The 21573-nt window shown below is 39.8% G+C and overlaps 2 protein-coding genes across 6 annotated transcripts; both read left to right on the top strand.

Moving 5' to 3' along the window:
* The first annotated feature begins 1306 nt into the window (after nucleotides 1-1306).
* Nucleotides 1307-9587, top strand: LOC102699528 (meiosis-specific protein PAIR2). 3 transcript variants are annotated; one of them, XM_006660751.2, is made up of 22 exons: nucleotides 1307-1368; nucleotides 1466-1522; nucleotides 4108-4204; nucleotides 4298-4366; nucleotides 4479-4571; nucleotides 4684-4807; nucleotides 5449-5518; nucleotides 5595-5636; nucleotides 5795-5923; nucleotides 6020-6127; nucleotides 6292-6334; nucleotides 6403-6441; nucleotides 6632-6756; nucleotides 6965-6977; nucleotides 7070-7140; nucleotides 7236-7340; nucleotides 7422-7572; nucleotides 8133-8218; nucleotides 8331-8388; nucleotides 8478-8647; nucleotides 8734-8850; nucleotides 8969-9587. In XM_006660751.2, exons 1-22 carry the CDS (start codon nucleotides 1366-1368, stop codon nucleotides 9026-9028), a joined length of 1830 nt encoding a protein of 609 aa, XP_006660814.1. In that variant the 5' UTR covers nucleotides 1307-1365; the 3' UTR covers nucleotides 9029-9587. The 3 variants fall into 3 exon arrangements, with proteins under 3 accessions (XP_006660814.1, XP_015696502.1, XP_015696501.1); XM_015841016.2 differs by lacking the exon at nucleotides 1307-1368 and having other exon boundaries at nucleotides 1398-1522; nucleotides 8737-8850; XM_015841015.2 differs by lacking the exon at nucleotides 1307-1368 and having other exon boundaries at nucleotides 1398-1522.
* Nucleotides 9588-12879: 3292 nt separating this feature from the next.
* Nucleotides 12880-20876, top strand: LOC102717095 (nucleotide pyrophosphatase/phosphodiesterase-like). 3 transcript variants are annotated; one of them, XM_040527814.1, is made up of 11 exons: nucleotides 12880-13083; nucleotides 16724-16815; nucleotides 16932-16992; nucleotides 17089-17208; nucleotides 17291-17383; nucleotides 17937-18066; nucleotides 18283-18364; nucleotides 18446-18578; nucleotides 18741-18946; nucleotides 19065-19190; nucleotides 20112-20876. In XM_040527814.1, exons 1-11 carry the CDS (start codon nucleotides 12895-12897, stop codon nucleotides 20728-20730), a joined length of 1851 nt encoding a protein of 616 aa, XP_040383748.1. In that variant the 5' UTR covers nucleotides 12880-12894; the 3' UTR covers nucleotides 20731-20876. The 3 variants fall into 3 exon arrangements, with proteins under 3 accessions (XP_040383748.1, XP_040383747.1, XP_040383746.1); XM_040527813.1 differs by lacking the exon at nucleotides 12880-13083 and adding an exon at nucleotides 14704-15158; XM_040527812.1 differs by lacking the exon at nucleotides 12880-13083 and adding an exon at nucleotides 14704-15164.
* Nucleotides 20877-21573: the final 697 nt, after the last annotated feature.

Raw genomic sequence — 21573 nt, 5'->3', positions numbered from 1 at the left:
AGTAGACCTCCTCCGATCCCCTCCCGTCGAGCAAAACTTCGCTCGATCCGCCCCCGCCGCGCTCATGTCCCTGCGACTTTACGCGGATGGTTGATAGTTTGATACACCAATTTTTGGCTAGCAAATTTCTCTGCTCTCACGTGTTGGTCAATTGATCTCGCATTCTCGCTGGAGACAATGTATCCCCGGCCTATGATTATCTCTCCCTCTGGGCATAAGTTAATTTTCACTCTACAAACTTGTTTACTGCTCTCTCCGTTTTCTTTAATCGATGGAGTTAACTTTGGATGCATGTGCTTGATTATTTATCTTATTTAAAAAATATATAATTATTGTTTGTTTTATTATAATTTGATTTATTACTAAAGCAACTTTAAGTATGACTTATAATTATATATATAGATAGAAACTTTAAATAAGACGAATGATCAAACTTAAATTCAAAAATCAACTGTGTTAATTAGAAAAATAAGGGAGTAACTGTATGGTCCAGATACCACAGTACATCATGAAGCATGAACCATCAGTGTGACGATCAGTTCTTTCTGCTTTCGCAAAGAGATTGATCTAGTTTTAGACTATCTCCAACATAATGCTAATATTTTAATTTCTAAAAGTTTATATTAGATTTATCTAAAAAAAAATATTTGGCATAAAAATTATACCCTCTTTTAACAGAAATTTAAAAATGAATATAACTTATATTAGAAATAAATATTCTTGTCCCAAATTTAGAACACAAAGTGAGTTAATGAGTTAATTTTAAGTATGTGTAAATATTAAGAATGTTTTTATAAATCTGTTGGAGATATATTTTCTTGCTCAGTTTCTAAATTTTAGTTTTAGTGATTAATTTTAGACATCTCTTGGAGATGACATGCAGTATTATTTGGGAACACAACGTCACTTCGATTGAACCATCAGTATTTAAATTTAGCATGATTTAGATATCTGAGTGGATAGGAAATAATGAAAAATGCTTACACATCAATATCTATGTTATGATATAGAATTTGGTCCTATAGAGTAAAAACGATCGTATTTTTGAAACGGAGAAAGTAATACCACTAGCTCTCACATATAAAAAATATAACAAAAGAAACAGATGATCTTTTTACCTTTTTAAGGGAAAACCAAGCGATATATTTACAAAGAAAAAATAATATGTAAATAAACTTGTGTATATATGTGTTCATAAAATTTAAAATTTAAGTTTGAAAATTTAGATTTTAACGTCTAAACATGAATAAAATAAAAAAGATAAAAGATGGAGCTGTTTCAAAGCTAGCTCTCCCAGATCCCAATAGCCCCGGAAATCCCCCTCTTCCCCTCCCTCTCACTCGCGCGCGCCGCCATAGAGACGATATGGTGGGTTGCAGCCTCTATCTCGCGTTGCGCTTGCTATCGTCCACTCGTGCGTGCGTGTTTTGCTTGCTGATCGGGCGGAGTGGGGATTGCGATGCAGGTGATGGCCCAAAAGTCGAAGGAGGCGGAGATCACGGAGCAGGATTCGCTGCTTCTGGTGAGTTTTTACCTCCCTCGACCCATCTACCTACTGTTGGATTTCCCTGCGACTTGACTCGATTTCGGTGGTTCGTACAGTTCATCGGATCGGTTTCACCCGATCGAGTTTTTTCTTTTTCTGCTGAGGTTTTTGAGAGGTTTTTTCTGCTGGGGATTTGATCGCTCGTGTGCTGTTTGCAGTAGCTGGCGTTCGATGTGGTGTTTGATTCGATTGTTGGTGGTCGCGCGTGTCGGATTTGTTCCCCCTTTGCGAGTGTTTTTGGTTCGGTGGATTTCGCGGATGCTTTGGTGATTCTTACTGATTTTTCGTGCGGATTTGGGCGTGTTTAGAGCATCAGCCATGGGGTTTAGGGTTTCTCAATTTCTCTGGTAGTCTCCGCCAGCTCACTACCAAATGGTGCTGGTCGGGCCGGTTCGAAGCATCAGTAGCTTCTCCTTTCCGAGTGTTTTTGCGTAGATTACGTTGACGGTTTTGCCGATTTTAACCGGTTTCTCGTGCTGCATTGGGCGTGTTTGGAGTTTTGGTTTCTCGCATTCTCTGGTGATATCCGCCTGCTCGAAGCATCAGTAGCTTCTGGATCGCTCGAGTTGGTTTCGTATCCCCGTGTACGACTAGCCTCTCGATTTCGTAGCTGGTTGTCTGTTTCGTTATCGCACTAGATGATGATTCGTTGGTTTTGCGTTAAAAAAAATTCTGCGGAGGTTTTGTTTCGATGATTTGAAGCACCGAGTCTGTTCTAGTGAAAAAAAAAAAAATCTCTGGTGGGGTTGCTCGATGTCGCGTAACTTTAGAGAGGAACTTCTCCTGTTCTCTGGTTTAGTTTGTGCAATTCTCCCAACATGTGGGTTTCGCTGAACGATCACATCGCTTTGTCTTGCCACTCGCGTGATGATTTGGTTGTGATTTTGAGGAGGCGTTTGCTGGTTTGCTCATCCCTTTTAGATTTGGTTTCGTTGTGAAACCCGCAAGCATTCGCCTGATGATTTATGGCTAGATGATCGTTAAAAGCAATTCCTGGCTGCAATCGTTTCGGACTGTTTCGCTAGGAGCATCCACACATTGTTCAGTTCGTTGAATTCTTATGTGCTTCCGTTGTATCTCTTCTGAAGTTTTTGGTTGCAGATGAACTTCATTTTTTGTTCCAAATGCTTCGAAACACCACGCATGTAGGCCTGGCTATTCAGGATTTCTATTTCGATAATTCTACGGGTCAGTTTTTTTTTTCACTTGCGCCGCTCCAAAATAAGTTCATATTTCTAGTTGAACTGTGAACTAGAATGATAAACTTATCTTGAGACTAAGGTGGTATGTTTTAAATGTTTCCAGTATTCTACTTTGGGTTTTTTTGAAACGTAATTCTACTTTGGGTTTGAACAACCGTTATCTACTTTGGTGATTGTGATTTCGAGGAGGCAGTCGCTGGTTTGGTCATCACGTTCCAACTCGCTTTCGCTGTGAAACCCACCATGATTGACCTATGGATTTCTGCGTAGATAATCGTGCTGCAACCGTGGTTGCATACTCCCCACAGTCAACGGAGTCCATTCAATTGGCAGGGCTAAAATATTTTTCCTCGCTTCTTATGGCCTTGCGAAATTTTTTTTGCTTCCAGTCGTTTCAAATCGTTTTGCTAGAAGCGTCGATTGTTCAGTTCGTTGAATCCTCGCTGTGCCTGGACATGGAATTGAGAGACCACGTTTTGGTTTGGTTTTTCCTATATTTCCAGTTCTGATAGTTTGCCATTTTTTTTTTTCTGTTTTCGAAATGTTTCTAGTAGACTTCTTTGGGTTTGAACAAACACTACTTATTTCTGCATTAATTTGTGATTAGAAAAGCTCCACTTCAGTTTATAATCAGTTATTTTGTCATGCTATCCTTTCAATTTGGAATTTATGTTCTGCCTTTAGCTGGCCCCCTATTTTAGCATCTGTTTCCTCAAATGCTCGGTTTAGTAACTGGACAGTGGCTTTGCCACATGAGACGTGGGATTGCTGGTAGTGGTTGATAACCAAATTTTGGTACTTTACTTTCAAAAGCCAGTTGGTTTTTTGTTTGTCTTTCCTAATACATGTTTGCCCATGTTGTCAGCTGCATTTTGCCTAGAATATTTGCTTAGGATCCCATAACTGCAAGTGCATAGTAGGTTGTATCTTGTATGGTCCATGTGCGTTTACATATTTGCTAACAACCTTACTGGAGATGTGTGCCCCTATTTGATGTAAACTGTGTGTTTCAGTATTGAAAAGCATAGATCATGTTGTATGGTGAACTTTTGTGCTTCACCTTCTTTGGCAAGCCCAAAATGATGGGCCATCCAGGATGGGCTAGGAAATTGAATTAATTGTCAGTCCATCCCTGGGGATGGGCCAGGATATGGGCGTTGATAAATAAGGCCTAAACTTGTTAATCAGTAATCTAGTTTGTGATTATTTTATTTGCCTTCTACTGCTCTTACATTGAATATTGAACTCCCTTTGAATTACTCCTTTGTATGGTATAATGTTACAGTGAATATCATAGCACTATCCATTATCTTAACAGTTAACTTATTGGATAATGTGGTTGATGCTTTGACCAAACAGACAAGGAATTTGCTCCGCATTGCTATATACAACATCAGCTATATTAGGGGTCTATTCCCTGAGAAGTACTTCAATGATAAGTCGGTTCCAGCACTAGGTCACATTATCTATAGTCCCTAACCCTTTTATATACCAAATTCCTCACTTAATATAATATTTATTAGCTGAAGCACCCTTTTATTTGTTGCAGAGATGAAGATTAAGAAACTAATGCCCATGGACGCTGAGTCGAGGAGGTTGATTGATTGGATGGAAAAAGGTGAAATATACCATAAACATCTTGAGCCTGTTAAATGAATTTCCTGTTTTACATGTTAAATCCTTTCCTTTTTCCAATTTGCTAATTTAAGCCATTTTGTGATAAATTTTAGGTGTCTATGATGCATTACAGAAGAAATATCTCAAGACCCTTCTCTTCTGCATCTGTGAGAAGGAGGAAGGCCCAATGATCGAGGAATATGCATGTGAGTATCACCATGTCCATATAGCTAACTTGTAGCATACAAAGTTGGTTTTACATCAGTGATTGTTGATCATCTGTCGAACATTTTCTTATTCTGTGTCACTCCCCTGCAGTCTCATTTAGCTACCCCAACACAAGCGGTGATGAAGTTGCAATGAACTTAAGCCGCACAGGGAGCAAGAAAAACAGTGCTACATTCAAATCAAATGCAGCAGAAGTCACTCCTGATCAGATGAGGTTTTCTCTTACATATCCCTTTCAAGGCTATGATTCATTCTAGACTTCTAGTTAGTTTTTCATGTTGCCAACAATACACGTCTTGGAGAGTGTTTGTTTAATGAAGATTTAATTTTGACACCAAAATAATTTTACGATTTCAAAGAAGTTGGCGGAAATTGATGACCAAAAGGGGCTGTGTGTCCACTGCCATTGCCAATTTGCCATACAGCCACTGGCATGTGGGACCCACATGTCAGTGGCTGTCAGGCGATGTGAACCCACTAAAAGGAGTTCAGATTTTCTTTTTCTATGTAAGGAATGTGGTGAAAATTTGAGGTACATAGATTTCGGAAGCTTTCAAAATTTAGATATATAGGACTGTGGCCTTGATAATAAATGATGCAAGTTCTTTTTAAAAACAAAATTCGGATTATAATTTGAGTCCAGTTTTTCTGTTCTTAATTTTCTTGCATAACTTGCAGAATTCTAGTTCTGAAGGTATGACTTCAGTTTAGTTCTGTTAATCTGTCATAAACCCTCCAGATAAGATCATTAATAGTTGGTTATTGGTTTATATGTGTATGGAAATTGCAAATTAATCATTGTAGGCTGTAACTTATTAGTGCTGTTATCCTGACATGGCCATGGCTTCCCATCAGGAGCTCTGCTTGTAAGATGATAAGAACACTGGTTTCACTTATGAGGACCTTGGACCAAATGCCAGAGGAGGTAGTTTTTGCACTCAGCAGATTTGATATAATGGATTGAACTGATCTAATGCTATCCTTGCTCTATTTGTCCTCAGAGGACCATTTTAATGAAGCTGCTATACTACGAAGATGTCACAGTGAGTTCAGCATTTCTTCTTTGTTATTTATTGAAACTTTGAAATGCCATAATAGATAGTCTTTTTTTGCTCCGAACAAATGAGTGATTGAGCATTTTCTGTTCTAAAGAACTCCGTAATGGAATCTAAAACAGTACAATTTATTGTCTTATTTGCAGCCTGAAGATTATGAGCCACCCTTTTTTAAGTGTTGTGCTGACAACGAGGCCATAAACATATGGAACAAGAACCCCTTGAAGATGGAAGTTGGAAATGTCAATAGCAAGCATCTTGTGCTGGCCTTGAAGGTAGTGGATTATGGAAATACCAGTCATTTGGACCAGAAAATCTCTTATGTTTTTTAATTAAACCCGTTGCCACTTATGTCTTTCTTGTTTATGCAGGTCAAGAGTGTCCTTGACCCATGTGATGATAACAATGTCAACAGTGAAGATGATAATATGAGCTTGGATATCGAGTCTGATCAAGATAATGATTTTTCTGACACCGAGGTAATGACTTAAGAGACCACATATAATTGAGCATCTTTGTGAGCGAGATTCTCTTAATTTGCTCTATGTTATGATGCCACTATTTTTTTCTGCTTTGTATACCGATTTATATGCATATTTTGTTTTCTTACCTATAGTATAGACTGAATCCCTAATTTTATTAGGTTCACCCATCTGAAGCAGAGCGTTACATTGTTGCTCCAAATGGTAACATTTCTTTGTTTGTGTTCTTGTCATATTTACTGTTTTTTGGTGCTAACAACTTGTTCAAATAGATGGGAATCGCAAAGTTCAAAATGGTACAATCTCAGAAGGTCAGTTAGTTTGGTTTGGGAGCATCATTTATGCATGCATATATGTACCTTTCAATCCAAATGAACTTGAAATGTTTGTGTGTTCATTTAATTTTACATGAAGTGTGCATACATATTCAACATTCTCTGACTTTGTATTACATGAAAATTTCATACATGTGTGATATTCTCTGACCTTTTTTGTTTGCAGATGATACTCAAGATCCTGCTCATGAGGAAGAGCTAACAGCTCAAGTAAGAGAGTGGATATGCTCAAGAGACACGGAAAGTCTTGAGGTTTCAGATGTCCTTATTAATTTCCCTGACATATCAATGGTAATGCTTGCTGCTACCTCATTTCTATACTAAAATAGCTATTCACGGTTGAATTTTACTGCTTTGTGTTAAGACTTACAAGCAGGTGACAAACATTTACCAACTTTTAGTGCACCACTGTTTATAATCAAACATTGTCTTGAACTCTTCATACTCTATTTGAGTTGTATGGCCAACTGTTAACAATCTCTTGTTCGATGCTTTGCAGGAGATGGTTGAAGGTAATGCGGGAAAAAACTTGCGTGTGCTTAACAGGCATTCTTTCTTTATTCACTAAATCCTTTCAATACTTGACTAATGAATTTCTTTACAGATATTATGGAGAGGCTACTTAAAGATGGTTTACTATCCAGGGCAAGCAAGGATAGTTATTCTGTCAACAAGGTCAACCAGACATTTTCTGTCATGCACTATATTTTGATTTTACCATGTACCATATTGTACTGTCCATAACTAACATAATCATAGGGTGGCTTCAGATTTCCGATCCGAGAACACCACACATAAAGAAAGAGGTCATCATGCAAAACGTCTCACCTACTGAAGGAGCTAAAAACAGCAATGGTGATCTCATGTATATGAAGGTGATATCTATCTCTACTTAGGCTTGTATATGAAGATCATCAACTCATCATGTCATTTCCCCTGATATATCGTTGTTAAAGGCACTGTACCATGCACTTCCAATGGATTATGTGTCAGTGTCCAAGCTTCATGGGAAGCTAGATGGGGAAGCCAGCCAGAACGTGGTTCGGAAGTTAATTGAAAAAATGGTGCAAGATGGATACGTCAAGAATTCAGCCAACAGAAGACTAGGTTAACACCTTGAACTTATCTCTAGCAAAATCTCAGATGCTTCTATTCTAGCCTCTTGGACTCTATGGTACAATATTTACTTTCTGGTTAAGTTTGTCAGCCAGGAGCAAGTTTTGTATTGTTGCTCAATTCTGTTACATCTTTGAAAGGAGAATAACTGAATGAACCTGCCCACTGAGTGTCATTTTCTACATAGATTATGTAACTGTCACTCTAAGTGATTACCTTTTGTCACGTTCACTTTATATGAAGAACTGCTGACAATTTCTCTTGAAGGATTTTGGGTTACTAATGAAAAACATTGTTATCTAACTGTATACTTGTGGTAATAATGTAATATGCATCTGCCGAAACTTTCGCTGCTTAGACAAGAACTATTGATTGTTAGGAACTTCAGATACCTCGCTATCTTTTCAGATTGACTATTGTCTCCAGTTTATTGTAATACTAGAACTAGCACTCATATTCTTTGAGCAAATGATTGATTCACTACCACTATGCATCATCTCTGACTCTCTTATGCAATTTACCACTGTGGCCTATGCCATTCTATTTTACAGGCAAAGCTGTCATTCATTCTGAGGCCACCAATAGAAAGCTCCTTGAGATAAAAAAGGTTCTAGAAGTCGATATAGGCGAACAAATGGTACCATATCATTTCTCTAACACTTCCAGTGACTAACAGCACCAAATTTTATCTACTAATTTTCTGCATGCCACATTTTTTCATTAATCTGAAAGTTTGCTTCATCATGCAGGCCATTGATACCAATGCACAGCCTGATGAGCCTGAGTGCAAAGACCACCTCCGCAGTGGTAATGACAACAATAATCTGCATCCGTGGACTGGCATCTCTCTTTGCTATAGTACTCAGATGGCATTGTCCAACTCTTCCTCTTTATAGGCCATGAAGTGACAGATGGCTCGACGATGGGTTGCCTCCACTCCGTCGGATCTGACCTCACCCGCACTCGGGAGCTTCCGGAGCAGCAGCAGAATGTGTCCATGCAGAGCGGGCAGGGAGCTTCCACGGTGGATGAGGACCCAACCAGGACTCCTACAAGCGTGCGCGAGGTATCACAGACGATTCAGAATCCAAGGTAATCACAAACAAACAGAGCTGAAACCTGAGGTGATGAGCTGTTCCTGCCACCTTGCAGCAGGTGTCGGTTTGCTCCCTGGAGAGTGGGGTTCTCGGGCAGAAGATCAGAAAGTCTTTGGCTGGTGCCGGCGAGACGGAGTGCACACAGGACAAGCGATTCAGGAAGGCCAGCACGGTAAGCTCCACACCATCTCTGAACCCAAGCTACTGGCATTTGGCATGCATATAACTCAGGCGTACCCTCATGTATAACCGCAAGCAAGTTGAGTTTAATCCCATGAAAATGCCTGCAGGTGAAGGAACCGATCCTCCAGCACGTCAAGCGCCAGAAGGCCCAAGTTCAAGTCCAGTGAAGCGAAGGTTTTGTTTCATGTCGCAGCAAGCGTCAGGAGTAACTAACCCTGTAGCTTAGATGCAGTAGTAAATATCCACACTATTTCCAGTGCTCTAGCTTGTGCAGATAGTCAGAGAACACTCACGCACACGTAGATGATGGTAGATTCTTTGTCCCTGTCCTTCGTAAAGCCTATACTGATTCTTTACCCCCTAGTTCTGTCCGTCCTGATGTCCCAAACTGCAAATGGAGATAGGCATATATAGTCACTGCTAACACACTAATGCCACCGAAACTTTCGAACGCTTTTTACGTCCGTTGCATCTTCATTAGCCGGTGGATATATCATCTAGCTCGGCACTGCAGCTAACTGAGCTTTTCTTTTTATCTACTACTATGCCCCAAAGACAAATTTTGCCGTAGGGCATAGTGACAACATCACTCTGGTTTTAGCCCTAGGACATGGTAATAGTTAATCTTTAGGGGAATATACCATTTAAACGTGCATATTTGCGATAGGACACGGCAACAATCAATATGTATTAATTTGCGGTTGAATAGTTGAGAGAAACAGACGCGATGAACAAATTTGCCCAATTTGAATAGGGTGGTGGTTTGACTTTTTTATGGAAAAAAAACCAAACTTCATATTTGCAAGCGAAAAAATAATTGTGAAAAAAACTTTTATATACGTATCCTTATCGATCTAAATACCAAGCCTAGAAAATAAACTTTGGTGAAAAAAACCTCAATATCAACTTTATTTAAGATTGAAAATTTAAATTTTGGCTTATATGTACAGATAGAAGTGAAAAGATGAGACGAATAGGTGTAACAAATTCATGGCCTCGTATGTCAGCTTTCTTGAATCTCAATCAGATAATCTGACTAAATATCAATGTAATACTCTGCCAGAGACTTGTTTGGACTCACCGACCCGCTTCATCCGCTGCCTGTTGTGGTGGTCACGCCTTCACACCCGGGTTGTGTGTCGGCTGAACTAGCCTCCCGCTCGCTCTGTAAATCATAGGGCCCGCGGCGCAATCCAATCCTCCCTCATGAACCCCGATCTCATCTGCCCCCGTGGCAATCGAGATCATCGACCTCGAAACCCGTCGGTCCCACGACGTCGTTGCCATGGAAGCCTGGAGTACCTCACCAAGCCAAGGCCTGCCGCTCGCGTTGGCAACCTCCACCGACCCAGCGACCTCTACGTCCTCGTCAGCTGCGTCGCGGGGGTGGGCCTGCCGAGGCTCCGGTCCCGATGTCCGTGACGGTGACACTCCGGCGCTACCATCATCGGTCGTGCTACGCAGATCGATGGGCAATCCATTGGTGTCTTCTTCACCGCGTCCGGCGATCAGGTCCTCGGTGAAGCGGGCCGGTGAGTCCAAACGAGTTCGATTCGATGAATTGTTAAGCATACCGTGGATAAGCGGGCCGACTATTATGGGCCTCATGTTGTTCCAGCCCAACTAACATTGAGTCGTACAAACTGCATGAATTCTTCGTGTTCTAGGGCTTTTTATAAAGAAATTTTACGAATAGACCCTTTTAGAAACATTATCCACTAATGAATCTAGGGGTGCACAGAAAACTCGTGGCTTATTAGCTCGCTTGACTCGTGACAAACTCGGCTCGGCTCGTTTCATTTTTTTAACGAGCCGAGTTAGCATTTTAGCTCGTTAGAGATAACGAGCCAGCTCGAGCTGGTTTGTGAACCGCTCGCGAGCCTAACGAGTTAAACCAAAGATACAAGATTCACCAGCGTTCATTGATTTCATTCTAGAATGCATGTGTTCAGTATTTCATAGGTTCACCATGTGATTTGTTGGTTTAAATTTTAATATTTAAATACAATTTCATATGATTTACATGTTTGAAATGAAAATTTTCTTGTATAACCTATTAAAAAATTATTTAGATTAATTTTTTATGCATGGCTCACGAGCCAGCTCGAGCTTTATAATAAGCCGAGTCGAGCTAGATTTTTAGCTCGTTACGATAATGAGCCGAGCTCGGCTCGCTATCGTAACGAGCTGGACTGAACGAGCTGGCTCGTTATCCTGCCCTAAATGGATGTGTTTCATGACGCCAAGTTATGGTGCGGAGGTATAACATCTCGGCGTCACGTATCGTGGTGTCGAGATATTATATCTTGGCGTCATGTTAACTCGATGACGTGAAATGCATTTATGTTTAGATAATTTTTCTGGAGGGATTCTTTTGTGAGAATTTTTTTGCAAAAAGAGCTAGAATGTGAAAAATCGGTCTTCTCCAGCAGGAAAATGTCTACTCTGATGGCCTCAACTTTCGCCCTAGTTTGATTTAGCCGCTCATCGTAAAACCGGGTACTAATAATGCTCTCTCAAGTTAATTGGCCTGCGCAACACCACTATAACTATGATTATATTTTTGTCTGCAAATTTTTATTCTTTCCGTACACACAATAAAAACATCATCTCAATTTATTTTTCTTGCTATCTTAATTCATCTCAATTATTAAAAATTAAAAGTTCAAGTTATATAAGCATTAAGAAAAAAATAAAGTTATAATTTACTGTATTATGGACAGATGGACTACTTGTGTATATGCCATGCAAGTTCATAGTGTGCAAGTGTACAACACTTGATTTGTTTCCTTTTTTCTAGTATTGATTGTGAAAAAACTTTACTTTATGTCAATTCTTAAAAAAAACAAAGAACATGAGTACTGCATGTGTTCTATGACGACCATGGAGTTGCAGCTGCAAAGCTAAGGCTACACGTAGAATACTACTCCCTCCGGGCATTTTTTTTACGTCGTTAACTTTTTGATTTACGTTTGATCATTCGTCTTATTTAAAAATTTTATCCAAATATATAAAATTATAAATCATACTTAAAGTTACTTTAGCAAAAAATCAAATTATAATAAAATAGTTAATAATTATATAAATTTTTTAAATAAGACAAAAGATCAAATGTAGATAAAAAACTCAGCGGCGTCAAAAAAAAATCGGAGTGAGCAGTTGTGAAACACAAGGAAGAAATATGCACGGTTAGTTGGAAGTCAATACCCTTCGATGAAATTCCCTCCCTATAAACTATCCCTGCGAAATTATATATACATACATATCGTCGAGCTGGTAGCACGAATCTTGGCATATCCGAAGCATAAGTGCATAAATCGCAATTAGATTATGACACCGACCGATAGTCTAGTACCGTTTACAAGTACGTGATGAGATCAGTAGATATACAACTCATAATTCTCTCTCGTATTTTATTCCGAATACTTTTTAATAGCAGAAAATATATTAAACTTAGACAATAATATCAAAATGATACCTAACTTTGCTAAAAATGCTTCCGACCTTTCAATTTATGTATATTCACTCTATATTATACTACTCACTCCATACCTAAATATTTGACACCATTAACTTTTTTTTATACACGTTTAACTATTCGTCTTGTTTAATTTTTTAAAAAATATGTAAAATTATATATATACATAAAAGTATAGTTAACCATGAATAAAATGATATACAAATAAATAATAATTATATAAATTTTTTGAATAAGACGAATGGTCAAACGCGTATAAAAAAATCAACGACGTCGAACATTTAGGGAAGAAGGAAGTACCAGATAACATAGTTGATTTTTGGCATACATTTGAATATTTATCGTATTAAAAGTTTGTTCAAACATATAAAAATATAATTTATAGATAAGGAACAATCTATTAATAAATCTAATCATAAGAAATAATTAAATCAACAGCGCAGTATGTATAAAAGGAGCCCCGCGGCAGTTAGTGCTCCTATGGAGCGAGCAAGTAAGCGATCCCTTGGCCGCCTTGCAGCAGCAGCGGCGGCGGCGGCGAGCGGTGGTGTGGCCATGGGAGGAGGAGGAGGAGCAGGAGGAGGCGCCGCCGCCGCCCGGCTCGCGTGCTTGCTCGTCGTCGCGGCCAACGCCGTCGCCGCCGGCGGCGTGCAGCCGCTGTCGCGGGTGGCCATCCACCGCGCCCGCGTCGCGCTTGACGCGTCCGCCGCCGTGCGGGCGTCGCCCTCGCTCCTCGGCTCGCAGGTACGCACCTACGCGTGCCGTGTGCGTCCGTTAGTCAATGCAACCCGTACACACGCACATGGATCGTGCGGGCGCCCTCCGTGTTTTTTCCTTGCATTGTGACTTTTGTGAGAGCATAGCTAACTTTTGATACGTGAAGGGACATTTATTTTATTTAAAAAGTTATTGAATTTGTTTTATATTAAAGGAACCTTAAACGCGATTTATGTTTCTACGTGTGTGCATCGGTTTTTTTTTAATAAAAATGAATAGTCAAATGGTAGCTAAAATTAAATTGTGTCATCTATTAAAAATTTAGAAAATACACACCACCGTGCATTTTCAATCCTACTCTAGTGATTCTACAATTTTTTCTTATAAATTAGCCCATAGTATTTTCTAATATTATGGAATAGTCCCTATTTAGTTTAAACAAATGGTGCTAGCATAACTAATAAAAAATCTATAACATTTTATAATATATTCTCATAGCAAAGCACGATTATTTTGTTAGTTATGACAAAAAAAAATATATAGAACATCTTTGTTTGGGCTTAGGTTTATTGTCTTAAGATTTAAAGCTGACTTTTCAGCTTACATGGTTTATAAACCGATGACTTTAAAATTTCTAATTTAGATTCTCTTTGTTTTGGCTTATAGTTATTGGCATAATCTTTTAACCTGACATTTTGGCTTATATGATTTAAAAGCTTAAAGTTTAATGGTGAAGTTCTACCTCTACTTCAAATAAAAAAAAAGTTACTCAACTTAGCGCATGGCTTAATAATATAATAGTGTCTTATGGTTTTAAAAAAATCCAAATAAAAAGCTACTCATTTGTTAGTCTCATAATTTTTGGCTTAAAGATCGACCTATAAGCATAAACAAAGTGGGCCTTGATCGTGTGATGCTAACTCTACTCTAAATAAGCCAAAAAGTCTACTTTGAACTTGTAATTTTGCTTAATAACGTAAGAGTAACTTATGGCTTTTAAAAAACCCAATGCGGAAACTAATTTAGATTTATTTTTTTTAGCTTAAGAGTCAGTTAAACACAAATAAACAAAAAGTACCCGTAAGTTAGCCTGCCAAAGCAAGTTCAATAATAATATAGTTAACTACTAGTTACAGATCATGTACAGTCAATCTAATAGTCAATTTATATAATAGTTTCTATAAAACATTAATACATAGTCTCACCTATCATACAAACATTGTGTCTTAGAGTCCATGCTATAGCTGATTACAAATTAGTAGCTCACTACACTTCTCTCTCATATTTTATCTCTTTAAAATATATTTATAACTAATTTATAGTATGCTATTGTACCTGCTATTAGGACTTACTAGGACGGAGCTAGAGGCACTCGTGTGGTTTGTCATTCATGATCACACAAAACCGACCAGGTTAGAAAGACGAAATTCAGACAAATCAAACATGAACCTCGTAACGTGCAATACCGTTATTAAAACCTTTGTTAAAGAAATAAAATAAAACGAACGAAACTGAGTCGTCGTAAAAAAATGGAGATCAGTCAACACTCAACAGTACTACCACCTCGAGTCAACTACCGGCCCAATCCTATATTTTGTCCCCGCGAGCAGCCGCATCCGCATGTGAACGAACGCCTCCGATCTCGGCTGCACTCCGGTCCGGTTGACTCGCAACTGATCGCACCCCCGAATATTCGGACGCGATCACATCGCCGCGTCGCGTCGCATCACGCGGCCGTAGAAAAACTCCGGCGACCGCCGCCGCCCGCCGCCGGCCGCAGCTCGTTCACACGCTCGCGAGCGAAACCAAACGCAGGCTGGCTAGCTTGCGAGCTCTGGTGGTGTCCAGGATTAATTAGTTCAGGGTGACGACAAGATTTGGCAGCTGCTGGGTGGGTGGTGCCAATGCCGGGTGGGATCCGGATCCTCCTCGTGGTTCTCGCCGCCGTGGCGGCGGCCGGCGGGGTGGCCGCCGTGTCGGCGTTCTCCTCCTCCTCCAGGGCCGGCGAGCAGCCGCTGTCGCTCATCGCCGTCCACCGGGCGACCATCGGCATCGACGCGGCCGCCTCCGTCGGAGCGTCGCCCCGGCTGCTCGGCGTTAAGGTACACGTATGCCTCGCCTCGTCGCGCTGCTGCTGCTCATCTCATCTGCCTCGCCGGCGGCTTTCCGAGCTCCGGCGTGCTTCGCCCGCCGGCCGCCGTTCTTTGGCACGTCGTGTTTTTGCGCAATCAACCGCAGAAATTTGATAGATCGAAAGATAAGAATTACTTACTGAATATCTCAGTATTCTCCGGATCCATCGTTCTTGTTCTCGCAGTCATTCGTCCTCGGTTCTCTAATAATTCAAGTAGATTATTCGAAGTAAAGGCCAAATTTTATTACTAAAAAACGTCATCTCTCACGAGATTCGTTTTTTAAAGACAGATAATATAATTATCACCCTATCTTTTAGAGCTTATCAGCAAGAATTTAAATTTTTAACCTTAAATTTAAAGTTAATTTTGAAGTTTTCTTATCATAGTTTATTTTTAAAACTTGATTTATCACTACAAACACGTATATAAAAGTTTTATTTATAAATTATTTTTCGTTTATAAATATGTTATTTGACTTTATTTTTTTAAAAAAAAACCGAAACGATACCCCGTATGCCTCCAGCCTCTTCATTGAGTTATTAACCAAGCTGGGATGGGGCAGTGGTTTCATCTTTTTTAGCGGCAAAATGTTTAATTTCATGGATATTTTTGCTGATTGATTGATGGCCATGGGTGGATGCCGATGGGCTGGATCAGTGCGTTGTCGTTGGCTTTGGCTGGAATACTTCTAGTGTGGTCACAGCCACATGGAATTGTTTCCCACGCCTAAAGAGGTCAAATAGTATCAATTCGACTTCGCATTGTTCGTCATGGATCACCTGTTGTCTGCCGTCCAACCTACGATTTTTGTGCACTGCAATATGCATGATTGGCCCATCCCATTCCGTTGGTATTTGAGTGTGATCAAATCAAAGAAAGATATTTATCTCCTCCCAAGAAAATTAAAATTAAAGAAAAGATATGAAGATTAGTTTGTCGGATTACACAAGTAGCCATGATACGCCCCTTTTCTCCCCTGATTTTTTTTCTGCATGCAAAGAAAGGGATTTTTTAAAATATAACTTCGAATGATTATGAGCCGTCCGTTGCTTTGGATCCAAAAGATCTGATTTTATTATATTATCCTGGTAGTATGTGTAGTAGAAATTTTATAGGGATAAAACTAAAACTAAAATATATAACATTACGATAAATTTATATCATATATCATATTAAAATAGATGAATTAGTAAATATATATAACCAAAGTTTTAAATAAAATGTCTAATATATTTATAAAAATATATAGTTAAATTTAAATTTTAATACACTATTATACTGCTAGTAGCGTAGGATGACATAACATTGCCAAAAAATAATGAGGTTTGTTTCAGTCTAATAAAAAGTAATAAAAGTATCTCGAGGTATCGGTACCTCGCGGTATCAAATCATTTCTTATCGTTGGATCTAATAGTGCATATCTTACTCAGTTAGATTCAATGATGAAAAAAAATTTGGTACCTTAAGGTACCGGTACCTCGAGGTACTTTTTGTTAGACCGAAGCAAATCTCATTGACAGTGTTGTGTATAGGGGGAGGATACTGCTTGGGTAACTGTTGATTTCGCAGCTCCCCACCCGGGCGCCGGCGACTGGATCGGAGTGTTCTCTCCTTCAAATTTCAAGTATGAACTAGTACATTTCGCATGGATATTTCAGATTTTGAAAAGTGAGACCATATGATGCGAGTTTGTAGATTACAATTGAGTATTATCTGATGAAGTTTTGCACTTTCCTGCAGTGCATCCACATGCCCCGGTTCTACAGACCCAGGCCCTGTGATATGCTCTGCACCAATCAAGGTCAGTGGGAATACTTGCATAAATGCATGATATTTTGTAAATGCTGTACAGAAGGACTCGTAAAATGATTTTTTGTGCTCTATATTTTGGTTTCAGTATCAACTTGCAAATTATTCGTCAAATTATGGCAAGTCAGGAAGAGGGACTCTCAAGTTTCAGTTGATCAATCAGAGGCAGGACTTCTCCTTTGCATTGTTCACTGGAGGACTCTCATATGTGAGTTTCTGCATAAGACATTTTATTATCCAGACCCCATTACTGAACAAAAAGGTAACTGAAAAATCTAGTTCATTTGCAGCCAAAGCTTATTGCAGTGTCAAATAAGATCGCATTCGCAAACCCGAAAGCTCCGGTTTACCCTCGTCTGGCACAAGGCAAATCCTGGAATGAGGTGATTTGTGCTCTCCTCTTTTACTCACATTTGTAGATCTAGGCCGCGTTCAGCAGTAGAACTGCTAACCTAGAATCTTCCCCTTTTTTCGTGCGTATTTTCCTAAACTCCTAAATAATATGTTTTTTTGAAAATTTTATATAGAAAAGTTGCTTTAAAAAATCATGTTAATATATTTTATAATTTTTATAACTAATAATTAATCGATCATGTACTAATCTATTGATATATTTTTTGGGGTTCACCTATTGATCAGGTGACTGAAAATTTTATTTGTGTCAGTCAATTCATATGCATCTGGGGATCTCCATCCACCAGCCCAAACCCATAGCATGCACACATCTTGAAGCAAATCCGACGAACGAAAGAATCGACTGACACGTTAAAAATTTTCAGGCAACTGCATACTAGCAAAGGCGTATTTTTTGTGCCGGATAAATAACCTCCAGCCAAACACAGCCCTAGTTAGGCTGATTTAATATGATGAGATGCATCCTATCTTGAAAGGCCAAATCTCTGAAGATTTTTTTTTTTTTTGGTTTCGTCTCGCTAGATGACCGTCACATGGACAAGTGGCTACGACATTCAAGAAGCGTATCCCTTTGTTGAATGGGGCATGAAATGGAACCCTCCTGTGCGTACAGCAGCGGGCACCGTCACTTTTGATCGCGAAAGCTTATGCGGTATGGACCGTATTAAAGATGACTTTTGCATTATCTTTTTTTCACTGGGAAACTTTTGTATTATCTTGATATCTTATTTTCATTCTCTTGAAAACATGTTCAGTTTACACAATCCTAGATATCTCAACTTGGCGCCCTGATTTGGTTTAGGTTGGTTGGAAACTTGCAATTACATTAGTACATTGTGAGCCTCACTGTAGTTTTTTGCTTGTGCAGGAGAACCTGCCCGGACTGTTGGTTGGAGAGATCCAGGTTTCATACACACGGCATTCCTGACTGATCTGTGGCCAAATAAAGAGTAAATTCTTGACTCTGCTCCTATCAACATTTGTTTCAGTTGTGAGTACTGTGCTGTTGACTGATATTTTTCTTCTGCTAGATACTACTACAAGATTGGACATATGCTACCTGACGGAAAAGTTGTATGGGGCAAGTTTTACTCATTCAGAGCACCTCCTTACCCTGGGCAAAAGTCACTGCAGCGAGTTGTTATTTTTGGTGACATGGGAAAGGTAAAAATTTACACCAGCACACAAATGTCTCACTGGTGTTTAGTTTTGTTCCAGTTGTTTTGGCCTGAATGTTTTGAGTTTCATCGCTGATTCAGCTCATTCCTGAAGCATAACCATCGCAGCATTTCTTCTCTGAATTCTCATGGTTTTCATCACTTGCAGGCTGAGAGGGATGGAAGCAACGAATACAGCAACTACCAGCCTGGGTCACTGAACACCACTGACACACTGATCAAGGACCTTGACAACATCGACATTGTGTTCCACATCGGTGACATTACCTATGCCAATGGGTACATTTCTCAGTGGGATCAGTTCACTCAGCAGGTCGAACCAATCACTGCTCGAGTCCCCTACATGCTCGCAAGGTTTTTGAGCATACTCCTGCTAGTATTTAAGCTCAGATAAACCTCCATTTTCTAGGCAATTATCGAGTTATGTAATTCTGATAATTAACCTTCTCTGCTTACTCTCTGATCTATTCAGTGGAAATCATGAACGGGACTGGCCAAACAGCGGGTCTTTCTTCAATGGGACAGATTCTGGAGGGGAGTGTGGGGTGCTTGCTGAGACCATGTACTACACACCCACTGAGAACAGGGCAAACTACTGGTAACTCTCAGTAACCAACTGAAATTTCTAAAATTATGAATTTTGAACAAACATTAACTGAATATGATTTTGTTTCCAAATACAATTTAAGATAATTGAGTTTTTGTTCAATACAAATTCTAAGTGCTCTTTTTAGATTATTGGCGGCGGCTAAAAGCTGATACGTGATCTATTTGATTATATAGGGATAAATTGATTAATATATATTATAAACTGAATGAATAACTTAAAGCCTAAACAATACTCCCTTTGTCCCTAGAAGAGTGTGCTTTCAGCCGCCCAAACCAAAAAAAGAAAATTTATCACACAAAGTATGTATTTTTAGAATGTATTGTAGTCAACTAACCACTTCAATACTACTTGATCATTTTCTTCTTATTTTAGACACCGAACCAAGCATTCTCTCATTCTCCTTATTTTATACACACATTACTAAAGATCACAATAAGTCTTTTAACCTCCTACTTTATCCTTTGGCTAGCTAAAACCGTACTGTTTTACGTACGAAGGGAGTATGAAGATTGTTTTAAGATATGTATTTTTGAAAAAGTAATTTTACCATCCAAAAGAAAGGACAGAGCATATTTTATAGTATAAAGTTCGTTAGCTGCAAGTACTATGTATGAGGTATTAATGAGTAATTTTATCATCCTTAAGAAGGTAATAAAAGGTATCACTGTTTTCTATGTATATGAAAAAGAGTGGTACCCTTGATACCTCATCAAGGAAAGAAAAAAAAGGCTCAGTATCAATATTTTGAGCGAAAATTTTGGTGATCTTTTGAAGGATGGTGAAATTTTCTGTTTTTAAAAGCGTGGACCAAATAATTCATGGCAATAATACGGTGGATAATATCCAAAGAATAAAAGCAAATAATCAGCTGAAAGATTTTTTAAAAAAACATTTTTTTTTGTTGAACAGGTACTCGACGGATTACGGGATGTTCCGGTTCTGCGTGGCGGACAGCGAGCACGACTGGCGGGAAGGCACGGAGCAGTACGCGTTCATCGAGCGCTGCCTCGCCACGGTGGACCGCAAGAAGCAGCCATGGCTGGTCTTCATCGCGCACCGCGTCCTCGGCTACTCCTCCGGCTTCTTCTACGGCGCCGGCGGCGCCTTCGCCGAGCCGACGGCGAGGCAGAGCCTGCAGGGGCTGTGGCAGAAGTACCGCGTGGACCTCGCCTTCTACGGCCATGTCCACAACTACGAGCGGACGTGCCCGGTGTTCGAGGGGCAGTGCGCGAGCCCCGAGCGGTCGCGCTACTCCGGCGCGGTGGCCGGCACCATCCACGCCGTCGTCGGCGGCGGGGGCAGCCACCTGAGCAACTTCACCGCCGAGACGCCGCCGTGGAGCGTGTACAGGGAGATGGACTACGGCTTCGTCAAGCTCACGGCGTTCAACTACACGTCGCTGCTCTACGAGTACAGGCGCTCCAGCGACGGCAAGGTGTACGACAGCTTCACCGTCCACCGGGAGTACCGCGACGTGCTCGCCTGCGTCGCCGGCAGCTGCCCGCCGGTCATCCCGCCGCCGACATGAGCGCTCCTCCGAGCATCCTGCCGGGAAGGCGGCATTGCTGCTTGCTGGTCTCGTGCGTGTAATATTGACTTGTCAATTATCTGTAAATCGAATTACGAAATATTTCGAGCTTTATAATCAAATAAAAAAATATTTCATATATTTGCTTCAGAATTACGAGGAATAATCTCGACAAATGGGTGTATATGTTTAGAGGTTATTTTTTGGGACGTTAGGTTTAGAGGTTAATAATCTTCCAGCCTCCCTCCATCACGCATCTCTAACACAAATACAAAAGGACATGACATGTCTCCGTCTTACTTTTATATCAGAGGATCTCATTTCATTTCCTTACTAGGAATCCGTGGAGAATTAATAGGGCAAATCTATGAACAAACCTATAGCTGATAAGACAAACCATCACAATTATACGATTATATACCTTGTGGGCATTATATGCTCTCTGTGCATTCTATTAGCATATAATCGATTCTCTTTCCTTTTGTCACTCAGTCAATCTCTGCCCAACACTGTCGGTGGGCGATCACCTTTTGAGTCAAAAAAGACAAACGATATATTCATAAACGAAATATTATTTGTGAATAAAAAATTTATATACGTGTTTATAGTGATCTAAAAGCCAAAAATGAAAAATTCTAAATCAACTCTAAATTTGAGGTTAAAAATTTAAATTTTAACTTATAAACATAAACAAAAGCTAAAGATAGGATGCAAGCGAGTAGCAGCAACGCATAGTTCTTTCACATCGGATTGCAATAAAAAGGGCTATGTAGACTGATCAGGCGTCTAAGGTTGTCAATACTCAATATCGGGATACGTATAATAGTGGGCTAAACAATATGT

Source organism: Oryza brachyantha, chromosome 9 (assembly GCF_000231095.2).
Source record: "Oryza brachyantha chromosome 9, ObraRS2, whole genome shotgun sequence".
Classification (NCBI taxonomy): domain Eukaryota; kingdom Viridiplantae; phylum Streptophyta; class Magnoliopsida; order Poales; family Poaceae; genus Oryza; species Oryza brachyantha.
The sequence above is the reverse complement of the archived record's forward strand: the minus strand, read 5'-3'. Positions and strand labels throughout refer to the sequence as shown.

Coding starts and splice junctions, on each gene's coding strand:
- LOC102699528 (XM_015841015.2), top strand. CDS start 1,460: ATGCAGGTGATGGCCCAAAAGTCGAAGGAGGCGGAGATCACGGAGCAG. Junction 7,573..8,132: donor TTCAGCCAACAGAAGACTAG/GTTAACACCTTG, acceptor TCTATTTTACAG/GCAAAGCTGTCATTCATTCT. Junction 8,219..8,330: donor TCGATATAGGCGAACAAATG/GTACCATATCAT, acceptor TTCATCATGCAG/GCCATTGATACCAATGCACA.
- LOC102717095 (XM_040527812.1), top strand. CDS start 14,961: ATGCCGGGTGGGATCCGGATCCTCCTCGTGGTTCTCGCCGCCGTGGCG. Junction 18,067..18,282: donor TGATCGCGAAAGCTTATGCG/GTATGGACCGTA, acceptor TTGCTTGTGCAG/GAGAACCTGCCCGGACTGTT. Junction 18,579..18,740: donor TTTTTGGTGACATGGGAAAG/GTAAAAATTTAC, acceptor CATCACTTGCAG/GCTGAGAGGGATGGAAGCAA.